Raw genomic sequence first — 12141 nt, 5'->3', positions numbered from 1 at the left:
ACTACTCAAATATCTCTAGTGAAGGAAAACTCATTAAATCTCTCAAGGCAGACCATTAAACCTGTGCATGGCTCTAACAGTTGGGAAGTTTCTCCTTATATAGAATCAGAAGTTGCCTGTTTGTAATGTCTACTTTGTGGCCACAATTCTTTCCTTTGAGGTGAAACAGAATGATCCTGAAACTCTAAATACTCATTTGGAGTACTGTGTCAAAGTCTGGCTACCATATTTGAAAATGTCATTGCCAAGCTGGAACACATTTTGAGGAAGAGGATGAGGGTGGTGAGGAGTCTTGAAAGAACACCCTATGAAGAACAGTTAAAGGAAACAGGAATGTTTAGCCTAGAGAAGTGAATGCTTGGGGTAGGGGGATGAGGGGGTGGGGGGCACAAAAGCAACATTTACAATCCTTAAAGGGTTCTCATACAGATGAAGGCTTGGACTTGTTCTGCTCTGGGCAGAGGGAAAACTAGGACCAACAGGTAGAGGTTACTGGAAGAAAGATTTTACCAACATAATAAAAAAGTTCCTAGCCATTGAAATGGCCCCTCAATGGAATGGGTCACCTGATTAGGCAAAGAGTGCCTGGTCTTTAGAGCATATGTATAAGATGCTGGCCATGGGAATCCTAAGTAGGGAGGTCTGGGGGCTGGAAGAAATCTGAGATAAATCCCTTTCTAAATCTCCATCTTCCTAAATTTATGATTTGAAACCTATTTATGTCACCTCCAAATATCCTCTTCTTCAGAATGAACATCTTTATCTCCTTCAAACATACTATATGCCAGAATTTGTCAGAGGAAGGATTTGATTCAGGTCTTTCTGACTCCCAGGATGGCATTCTATCCACTGTATTAGACTGCCTCTCATTCTGAATATTAAACTTCTAATAACGAACCTTAACTGAAAGACAGCTTAGTATGGTGGAGAGAGTGATGGGCTTGGCATTTGGAAGAGCCGGGTTCAAATCTCTTCTCAGACGTTTACTAAATAAATGACCACAGCATCTGACATAGCAGAGAGAGTTGTCTGCACCAGTGAAACCACAGACTTGATGTATTGAAATGATGAAGCCAAAAATCCAATTAGCATTACACTGTTACATGATATTGAACTTGCAGTCCACCAAAACCTGCAGGTCACTCCCCCACCAAAAAAGAACTGCTGTCTGGCCTTGTCCCCCGCCCCAATCCTTTCCTTGTGCTGTCAATTTTTGGAACCTAAGCTCTGAAATTTACAAATATTACTATACAAGTGACCATTTCCCGACAGTGGTCTGGCTTTCACTGAATCGAGGCTGTAAAAGGGTCCGGATATTTCTAGGTTTATAGAATTCTGGAAGTGTAAGGGACTTCAGAGGTCCATGTATGTTCTTGGGTCTAATGGACCCTGTCACATCCTGCAAGACATCACTTAATCCATGTTAGCTTTTGAGGAAAGAAAAATAATGCTCTATTAGGAAAATGTCTAAGTCTGTTTTAAAGGGGTTTGGAAGGATGTTATATTTCTAGACTATCAGCAAAACAATCTGTTTCTCATTACTCGTAGAAACTCTTATAAAACAAATGGTCTTTTGCTTCCCTCACAGAGCAGTGTTATCAGATTTCTAGGAATTCTAAAGTCTTATTGTAGAAACTGAAAGGAACGGGGACCTTTCCTTTCTCCTGTTACATTATTTTGATATACAGAATTCATCTTAAGAGATCTTTAATATTACAAAGTTAGATTAATAAAGGAAAATAGAAACACATTTCTGAGTTGTCACTTCTACAAAAAAAGCACAAAAGAACAAATACTCAGGAAATCTGTTGTAGTGAATTTTGTGCCTGTAGCTTCTGTTACAGAAGTATCTGCATTTAGGAATCTGGCATAATGTAATAATACATGATGAAGAAATAGCAAAGTTGAGGGCCTGGATTTTCTCTGCTCAGACAGAATAGACTAGATCACTCTTTTAGTTCCATTAACTTCCTTGTACTTCACAAATGACCTCCCTCTAAAAGTAATAGGGGGTAATGCAGGGAGGAAAAAATAGAACTAGCATTCCTTCAAGCAGTATTTTAGCATGATTATCTCCAGTTTTTGTCATTGTGGGGAGAAAGATTTGATTACAAGTAATAAAATCATTCCATAAAGAGGCTATTTTATTTGTCTCAAATGTTTAAAATCTGCACAGGGCAATGATCACATCAAGTGAGGGAGGAATGAGTTTGACCCTCCATTTAATTATAACAAGAGCTAATATACGTGCAACTCTTTAAGTTTTGCAAAGTATTTTTATACAAATAATCTCATTTGATCTTCACAATAACCCTGTGAGGTATTATCTGTATTTTACAGAGGCAGAAACAAACTCAGAGAGGTTAAGGTACTTGTACAAGGTCATAAAGCTAGTAAGAGTTTGAGGAAGGATTCAAACTTGGGTCTTCCTGACTCTACGACCAGGATTCTAGCCATTATATCATTATCTGCTTCTACTTTAAAAAAAATTATGTTTTATTGATGCCCTTTCTCTTCATATTAGTCGTTTTTGGAAAAATGAAAAAACACCCCACTTTGACCCTGTCTGGACCAAACCTTTCCCTGTAACAAAGAAAAAAGGCTTAGCAAAAATAGCCAGAATAGTGTACGTCTAACAAGTAACCCTCTAGAAGCTCTAATAATCCCCTGCCTCTCTGCCCTGAAGGAGGAATGTTTCACTATCTGTGCAATATTATTTTAATGCACTCCCCAAAGAGAACTGTCTCTCCAAAGGACAAAGACAAGCTTATTATTTCTCCTTGGACTCTTGTCTACATTATACCTGTCAAGGATAACTCTATCAACAGCTATTCAAAAGCTCTTTACCATGCAAAATGGCTCAGATATGGACATACAGATGTGCTGAGCTCCAAGGATCCCTAAATTGGGTCCCCGCCAACACCAAGGGGCAACTCCATCCCAAGCCTTATTAGACAGCTTTACAAGTTACAACGGCCTCTGATGATGCATATTTCCATAGCTGCTAAGAAATCACTCTATTCCCAGTCCACAAGTCTTATCGGTTCCCAGCAGAGTTAAGGTTATAGAGTAATTACACTGCATTGTACTTAAGGCAACTGTTGGTTAGCAAATGAGGTTTGCCACAAGTTCATTAAGAATAAGCCTATATGGGGGCAGCTAGATGGCAGAGTGGATAGAGCACTGGCCCAGGAGTCAGGAGGACCTGAGTTCAAATCCAGCCTCAGACACTTCACACTTACTAGCTGTGTGACCCTGGGCAAGTCACTTAACCTCAAGTGCCTTGAGGGGTAGAATAAGCCCACATGGGTATAGAATGAGACATGATTCTTGGATATGACCAATGAGGGAATCTACCTTGCTTGACTATGCATACCTGGGTTTTTTCTTTTTTCAATAGGAGAGTGGATATGAGAGAAAAAATAGATTATTGTTAATTGCAAATAAGTAAATAAACAAATAAGTAAGAACAGGCCTGCATATCCCTTAAATTAAGAGAAAACCCAGCGGCAAGTAGGACATGTGGGCTCTTTCCCAAAAGCTTTCCTGACAGCACAATAAAGTCCTGAGAGAAAAGAGAGAGCAGTCATGGATTTCATCAGTTTTATGTCTACCTTTTTGTAAGATCATAGATTTAGAGCAGTAAGAGAGTTTCATGGTCATTCAGTTCAACCTCTTCCTCTTACAGCTCAGGAAACCAAAGTCAAGACAAGTTAGGTGATGTCTTCAAGGTCCACACAGGCAGCAGGATTTCAATTCAGGGATTCTGACTCCAAATCCAGCACTCTTTCAATAGAGAGGGTGGGATATACCAAAGGAGAATCTCCAGCCCATTCCCAATCCCCTAGTTACAGGCACAGACGTTAACCAGAGAGAATCAGGTGGTGACTACTTAAAGAAGGTTCCCAGCCAGAAGTCCTGAAGAATTCGGCTTCAAAGAAGTTTGGGAAACAGTCAGAAGTCTAAGTATTGAATGGAAGAATTCTTTACAGATCAGTCTAGCAAAACCTTCTAAGTTTAGAAGAACAGTCAGAAATCTTAGTGCAAGTACTTATAAGCCACTTTTGCTCCCTAATGTTCCTCTCAGCTCTAAATATTCCAAGGTGAGAAACAACCTGCTATATATATAGTGGGAAGGACACTGGACATGAAGTCAAGAGTCTTGGCTTGGGTTCTAGTTCTAAGTTTGATAATAGCTAGTTTTGTAACCACAGCTCTTTAATCCCTTTTCAAATGTTAAATGAGGATTACTAATAATATATTTACTATGTATCTCAGATAATTATTATGAGTAAAAGTACCCTATAAACCTAAGAGTACATAAAAAATAGGATTTATTATTAAATTCTAAGTAGTCCAACAAGTGACTTTTAATGAATAATCTATTTGGCCATTAACACTAGGGGTGTGTGTGTGTGTGTGTGTGCATAAAAAGTATTAGTTATATATAATTTTATATAAACTAGATATAATTTAAACTAGCTTAATCTCATTTATAACTATAGAGTATCTTATATTATTAAACTAGGTATAAGCTAGTTACAAAGTAGCTATATATGAGAGTGTACATATATTCATATATAGTTTATCACATAAATCTTGATTTGCTAAGAAAATGGTGGCAGAGCTGTAGAAACTTAACTGACAGTTGACTTGGTCCGTTCAACAGTAAAAATGGTATTGGCTCCACCTTGTGGCCTCAATGAGTATTGACTCTTGAACTGATCGGCCAATGAACAGTGTGCAGGCTTAGGATTTCTGGGCTTATAAATATTAAAATAAGCATCAGCAGCAGCGTGACTTGGATAGAGGAAGACCTAGATTCAGCCTCTGCCTGACCCTGAGAGCTCCATCCTTCTTGGTATGAAGATCAAGAGGGGCACTTTGGACTCTTCTTTCATAGGAATTAGATCTCTATGACAGGTTAATGATCACCTGGTCCAACTTACTCACTTTACAGTTGAGGAAACCAAAGCCAGGGGGAGGGAAGTGACATGGCAAAAGCTACACAGGCAGCCCATCAAAGTCACATTGCCAGGAGTCTTCCAAATCCCCAAGCCAAGCCTCCTTCCAGCATACGGCCCTTCCTCTATAAGAAGCCATCCAGTATCAAATATACGCCTCCCTCTCTTCTGCCTCTTAGAATCCCTCATTTCCTTCAGAGTTCAGTTCAAGCACCGCCTTTTCCATGAGGCCTTCCCCAATGCCTCAAGCTGCCACTGCGTCCCCTCTAACATTATTTCCTATTTATATTTGTGCAAACTCACATATGTACATGCTATTCCTCTGATAGGATATAAACTCCTCAAAGGTAAGAGTTGTTTCTCTTTTACCCTTGCCTCCTCAGTGCCCAGTAAGAAGGTACTTAACACCCGATTCATCAATACCCATTATTAGATGTACGTGCACTTCCCACTGAGATTTTCCTGCTAAAATGTTCTTTTATAACAATGTTTTTTTTTATGTTCCATAGCACAACTGTCAGTTTCTAAATGTGTAAGGCAAAGAGATCCTCACATTCACTGATGAAAAGGTGTGAGGTGAGATAGCTGTTGTGGATTGAAGAGTAGAAAAACAGGCCTTTGAAAAGAATTCCCTTACTTATAATGGAGAGAAGGATGTGACCACACACTCCTAATTCATTTGAAGAAGAAAGGTTCTCACATAAATAGCCATAAACTACCTGGGAGCTGGATGAGCCCCAAAACTGTCTTTGCGGGAAAGAAGGCGGACAGCTCATGCATTAAGGAAGAGAGAGGTAAGGACATAGGGGTGCTTCCACCCCAACAAAAGATCACAAAAGAGATAAACCAGACCTCTGTGAAAGGAAACACCAGCTTTTATGATATGCTGGAATTGTTTAAGTATTCATCTATCCATTTTACTTAAACACTGAAAGGAGAAAAAATACACAGAGAGCTTGAAGAAAAAAATGAATAAAATAGTATTAAGAAGAAAAAACTAAAATATTTTTAAGGTAAAAAACTCTGTTCTATTTTTAAAAATTAACTTAAACCCATTTAGACTGGAGATTTCTTAGCTCCAGGGCTCAGATACCAGACAACCTGTATGTCATAATGGGCAGAATGGTTCCTGTTAACACCCTCCCCCAAAATAACTGAATAACTTTTTGTCCTGTATGATGAGTTTCCCCATTCTGAATTACACATCTAGTGACCACAATACGTATTCTGGGCAATGGTTGGAATTTTTGAACTCCAATATGACCAGGAGGGGAAAAAAGATTCCTTGTGGCAACTCTGCTTGGCCCTAAAAAAGCCTAATGCATGTTCAAGGGATCATCTCACCACTGCATTGTGTTCCACTCTGGATCGTATTTGATCTACTTTGCCTTCTGTTACTCTTGGAAATATTGAAGAATCTGCTCCCTTGCAAAACAGGTAAATGTCCCCTGTAGAATGAGAAAGCAAAGCATAATAACACACCTGGACTTAAAAATATAATGTACTTGTGTTTCTGTCCATTTTTTATAAAATCGGTAAATAGTGGGGAAGAATCTAAATGGGTAATTTCAACTATCCCCTTCAATAACAAAACAAGGTCCCACAACACCATGATGGAATCATTCTGTAGACACCCTCGAACATATCAGGCCAGAGATAATCACAAAGGACATTTCAGCGGATTTCAACAGACCGGCTGACAAACAATCAACTTCTGGTTAGGTGTAGGATTGGAAGACAGGGATAAATGAAATTCACAGATTATCCAGAAAAAAAAAGGAAAAAACATTTTAACTAAATTTAAAGGAATAAGAAAACAAAATTGACTTATTTGCATTTCAACTTCTGTCTCCTTTGCCATTTTTCTCTAGTGGAGGTGCTGCTAATGGGCAGCAGAATGATCTTGAGGAAGGAGGCAAAGAAAGGTGGAAAAGCAAAGGGCACAGTTAATCAGACAAGAAGATAAGCAGATGCTAGGAGTTCAAAAGGTAGACATTTTTCAAAAAGCCAAACAAAACATTTGGTTCATACAGAGAACACTTTGAAGATGTACTGAATAAGTTTATACTTTTACAATGAACGAGTTATATCAGAATCCTCTGTAGTGAGAAACAAAGGGAAAGGAACACTCTTTCCAAATAATATTTGATTTTTTAAAGTCCAGGAGAAGAAAAGAATTTGGCCACTCCTTTGAAGTGTGTTACAGTGAGATTTGGCTTGTATGTTTCATACAACTTTAAGTACTAATGGAGGTGGGTAATATAAAAAAACAAAAATAAAAACCAGGAAGATTGACCAAATTGTCATCATGCATGGAAATATCACTGTACAATGTCAATTGATTAATGTGACTTCTTTTATTGATCACATTCAGCAGTATTTTATAGACATTAACATTTGTATCTTGAATTGTCTTTTCTGACTTGTTTTAGAGGTGATCATTTTAAATTTGTCTTCTTAATAGAAAAGGACTGCAAAAATCCCAAATACGAAAAAATTTCTAAATTATTAAATATTCAGATGTACTAAAAATAATCAAAGGAAAGCCAGAGATAAGCAAGTATCCTCAGAATATTAAGATTTTGAAGACAGGACAGAAGGGACTGACTTCCATTCATCATAAAATATGAAAAGTTTACAACTAAATTTCTTTCAAGGTTATAAAATCAGTTTTCAAGCAGGGGCTATTTCCATAGATCTTAAGAAGGAGGAAAATTTAGTCTTCATAGTCAGAAAAGGCACAAGTAAGTCCTATACAACTCAATCACAAAAACAAAATTTCGACATTCATGTAACTGAATAAAGAATGAAACAAGCTCTTTCTACCTGAAGGAGATTTGACAATCACGCTCATTCTTCTCCTCACTGAATCGAAAGTCAAAATATCTAATAATTCATACCTGAAGGGGAAAAAATGAGTGTGTATTAGCCCTGTTTATCATTTAATTATGTAACAGCTTAACGTGAAACCAAAAATAATTAGTTCAGTTTAAACAGTTACGTGTCCGTACTAGGGATGATCATTCATGTTCTACTCGTTGTGACTCCATAGGCTATGTCCATGGATTTGTTTGGGTTTTTTTGGGTTTTTTTTTTGGCAAAGATACTGGAGTGCTTTGCCATTTCCTTCTCCAGCATGCTCCCATTTTATAGACAAGGAGCTGAAGCAAAGAGATGTTAAATGAAAGTGTCTGAGCCTAGGTTTGAACTCAGACCTTCCTGACTCCAGGTACAGTTTTCCATCCATTGAGCCACCTAGCTGCCCTTGAACTTTTTTTTGGTAGACTCCCTGCCAAAATCAAATAGTCCCTGCCGTCAAGGAGCCTATATCCTACCTACAACATGTACACAAATAATTAAAGACAAAGCCATTTGAGAAGAAAATTATCATTTAACAACTGGGGCAAGGAGCTTAGGATAGCACTGGATTAGGGTACGGAAGGGATATCACCACTGAGAGGTGGAGTCAAGAGGGAGTGGGCACCATGTATCAGGGACAGTCTGAGTGAGTATACGAAAGATGGATATGGAATGTTGATCGCAGGGAATGATCAGGAATCCCATTTGGCTGGAACAGAGGGAATATGAAGAGGAGTCATGTGAAATGAGACTAGAAAGGTAACGTCAGGTGAGACTGGAGAGAGCCTTAAATACAAGGGAAGGTGTCTGAGTTCAATATTATTTAATGTATTAAGTATTATTCTGTACTATATTAAGATCAAGTATAGAATCTGTTCCAACAAGTAAGGGTTTGCTTTTCTTTTTTAATTGTTTTTTTTTTAATTCAGCATCACATGTCACCCTTACCTCCCTCATACCCTTGTGATGATATGATATGAAATCAGAGGTCGATCAGAGGTTGGGAGCCTAGGTAGGAATTTGAGAAGAATCACCACCCTGCTTGAAATTTTCTCCAATAGATATGTTACTCAAAATTTAGGTTTTAAAGGTCCCTGTATACAGATCTCTTCAGTTCATTTGTTTAAATTATGTGACATAGGCAATTATTCACCCACCACCTGTTCTTTTGGTTTGTCTGCCATGGGACAAGATTACAAAGGAGTAGTTGTAATTTACCCTAATCTCTGAAAACTAGTGTAAGTTCTGATTGCATATCTCCAAATCCTGCTTCTGGCACATATTAGCTATGGGACTAGAAGCAAATCATTTAAACTCTCAGCTGCCTCAGGCAGCTCTCTAGGATTATGTTAAATACAGTTGCCAACATCCATCAATAGAGGGAGTTTGTCCACAGGTAGTTTCCCCACATTGATGAATCAGAAGTCCAGAACATACCAAACCATATTCCTTTATTAAAAAGTTGTATTTTTAAAATTTTAGGAGCATTTAAAAATGCTTAAATCAATGTAAAACCAGAACCTCTAATCGCAATTTTATAGCAAGTATGTCAATATTTTCTCTCTTTAGAGAACAGAGTTTCTATCATTAGCTGAACTGTTTTTCAATACAGCTGGTTTTCCTTGTAATCCTACGCATTTTAAAACATTATTCTGAGTAGTCTATAGGCTTCACCAGACTCCCAAAGGCGTCCCCAAAAAGGTGACCCCTCCCCCCAACCACCACAGAAAAAAAGGTTAGGCACATCTTTAGAGTTAGAAAGGTTTTTACAAGTCATTTAGTCCAACCCACAATGACCAGCCCCAAGATCCCACCTTAGCTCATGGAGCTCAGATTCTAACCCAGTCCTTTGTCTCTAAATCTAGTGTCTTCTTTCCAGTGTACAATACTGCTTTCCATCCAGAGTTTCTCTCTCCCCTAGGTGCTCAAATTGAATAAAACTGCCAAAATGTTTCAATGAAAACTTAGATAACTTTTTTTTGGTGGTATTGGTAGTGGGGCGTTTGGGAGAGAGCGGAGGTATGGGTGGGAATTAAGAAACGGCAGGATTCTAACTGTTCCTAAAACATAAATCTGTCCATCTCATGCCCAACTGCAAAGATTTCAATGGCAATCTTAATACTTTAAAACACAAAATCCTTAGCTCGGCATTTCAGGCTCTTCACAATCTAACTCTTACACCCCTTTCTAATCTGATTTCATATTGCTCCCATGCATGCCTTTCCACTGCAGTTCAGCTGCTTGCTATGTAGTGGTTACCTCCAGATGACAGCCCATTTCCTGCCTTTGCATGATGGTCCCCTAAGTCTGGATTGCACCTTCTCCTCACCTCAGCCCGCCGGAATCCCTGACTTGCTTCCTATACAAATTCCCCCAGTTGTGAATTCTCTTTCCCTTATTCTACATTGCTTTGTATTTAATTATCTGTGCACATGCTGTATCCCCCCAAACAATCTAAATTCCTCGAGGGCAAGGTCCTTGTACCCTACCCCATCTATGAAAATGCCTTGCATAAAATTCAGTAATTGCTATCAGACTCATAAAAAAACCGGTTTTCACCCCTTTAATCACCTTCTACATTTGAATGTATACTCACTTCTCAACATCATTGTCTCTATTTAATAGCTCCATGTAATTGTCTTTCAGCCTTAGGTATGTGAAACCAAGCCTATAAATAGTAAAAGGAGAAAGTCAAGAATTATAGAAGAACTTCAGAATTTATAAGTAAGAGAAAATGAATCCTGCTTTTCTCTGGGGACAATTAAAAAACCTCTGAGGAGGTCTGCTTTTCAAATGGAAACAGTTTTGAAAAAACTGAGGTTATAACCTGCATAATAATGTTTAAATCTATGAAACCACTCCTTGTTCCTTCCCCTTTAGCACAGCCCAAAATTCACCAATATTACACAAAATCTTTAGTAATACTCTTACCACCTCATCTCCTGTGGTAAAGATGATGCGGCCGACAGAGCCTAAGTCATTTTGCATTGATTCTCTCTCTTCTTATTGCAATTCTTTCTTCCTTGCTCCTGAATTCTTTTTGAACAGAATGTCAGAGTTGGTAGACCTCAAGTTCTAAGAGGCCCATGTCACAAGGTTGGTTAACAGCAGAGGCAGGAGAAGGACCCAGCCTGGCTCCAAGTGCCATGGGTATTCCTCTCTATTAGACTGTTGGACTGGTCTCCCTTCTTTCTTTGTTCATTTTGTTCACTTGTTTTGGTTCAATCTGAGTCTTTTGAAATTGGGTTTTCTTGGCAAAGATACTGGAGTAGTTTGCCATTTCCTTCTCCAGCTCATTTTACGATGAGGAAACTGAGGTAAACAGCGTAAAGTGACTTGCCCAGGATCACACTGCTAGTGTCTGAGCCTGGGTTTGAACTCAGATGTTCTTGACTCCAGGCCCAGAGCTCCATCCATTGCACCTCCCAGCTGCCCTTCTTTCTTTGGACTGGCACTAGTTTGCATGGCTGAAATATATTTAGTTTCCTATCTGGGAATCCATTTCCTAAGTAAAAAGCCTTGCTTTGAGCACATTCATTTACTTTAGGTTTGATCTGACAAGTGATCCAATTTGCATAGCTAATGTTTCACTTAGGCAGCTAGGTAGCGTAGTGGATGGAGTACCAGGTTTGGAGTCAGGAAGACTCATCTTTGTGAGTTCCAATGCGGCCTCAGACACTTACTTTCTATGTGACCTTTGGCAAGTCACTTAACCCTTTTACCTCAGTTCCTCATCTGCAGAAAAAAAAATTGGAGCTGGAGAAGAAAACCAAGAAAACCCCAAAATGGAGTCACAAAGAGTCAGACATGACTGAAAAACAATGTTTCACTTTAGACCAAAGAAAATTCCTTCTAGCTCAGTCAGTAACATAAAATATTGTGAAATAAGACACATAAACTTGTCTTTTCAATTATTCTGTCATCAGGGTCAATAAATATACATGGGGGGGGGGCAGTAACACTTTTTAGCATTAAATAAAAATCAGGTGTTACTGTCTGAGAAAATCCAAGAATCACCTCTGTGTGCCTCTTCTAATCTGAAAAGCATGCCAAATACTAGAGCAATAGCCAGTCTTCCACAAAGTCCTAGTCTGACACTTATCAGGACAGGACTCTGGGTCCTTGAATGCCAAGTTGGTGCTTAGCCAATGCTAAGCTCTGTTAGGCCCACAGGCCAGAAGGGCTACAAGCGTGGGACTCAGGACAGACTGCGTATCTGTTGAATGAGGAACAAGACGTGTCCAATTTTTTGGATACAATTACCAATAAAGATTGTCTACCACAGTGTGAGGGGTTGAGAGTAGCCATGACAAAGAAG

The 12141-nt window shown here is 38.8% G+C and overlaps 1 protein-coding gene across 1 annotated transcript in view; it reads right to left on the bottom strand.

Annotated features, from left to right (window-relative positions):
* The window catches only part of ATP11A (ATPase phospholipid transporting 11A), a 220396-nt gene that overhangs the window by 38901 nt on the left and 169354 nt on the right, over positions 1-12141 (bottom strand). The window contains exons 15-17 of the mRNA XM_036756991.1: positions 10420-10491; positions 7791-7864; positions 6309-6412 (exon numbers count right to left, since the gene is read on the bottom strand). Coding sequence (XP_036612886.1) covers positions 6309-6412; positions 7791-7864; positions 10420-10491 — 250 coding nt within the window. The remainder of the gene's footprint in view (positions 1-6308; positions 6413-7790; positions 7865-10419; positions 10492-12141) is intronic.

Source organism: Trichosurus vulpecula, chromosome 4 (genome assembly GCF_011100635.1).
Source record: "Trichosurus vulpecula isolate mTriVul1 chromosome 4, mTriVul1.pri, whole genome shotgun sequence".
Taxonomy (NCBI): domain Eukaryota; kingdom Metazoa; phylum Chordata; class Mammalia; order Diprotodontia; family Phalangeridae; genus Trichosurus; species Trichosurus vulpecula.
This window is presented reverse-complemented; position numbering and strand designations above follow the sequence as displayed.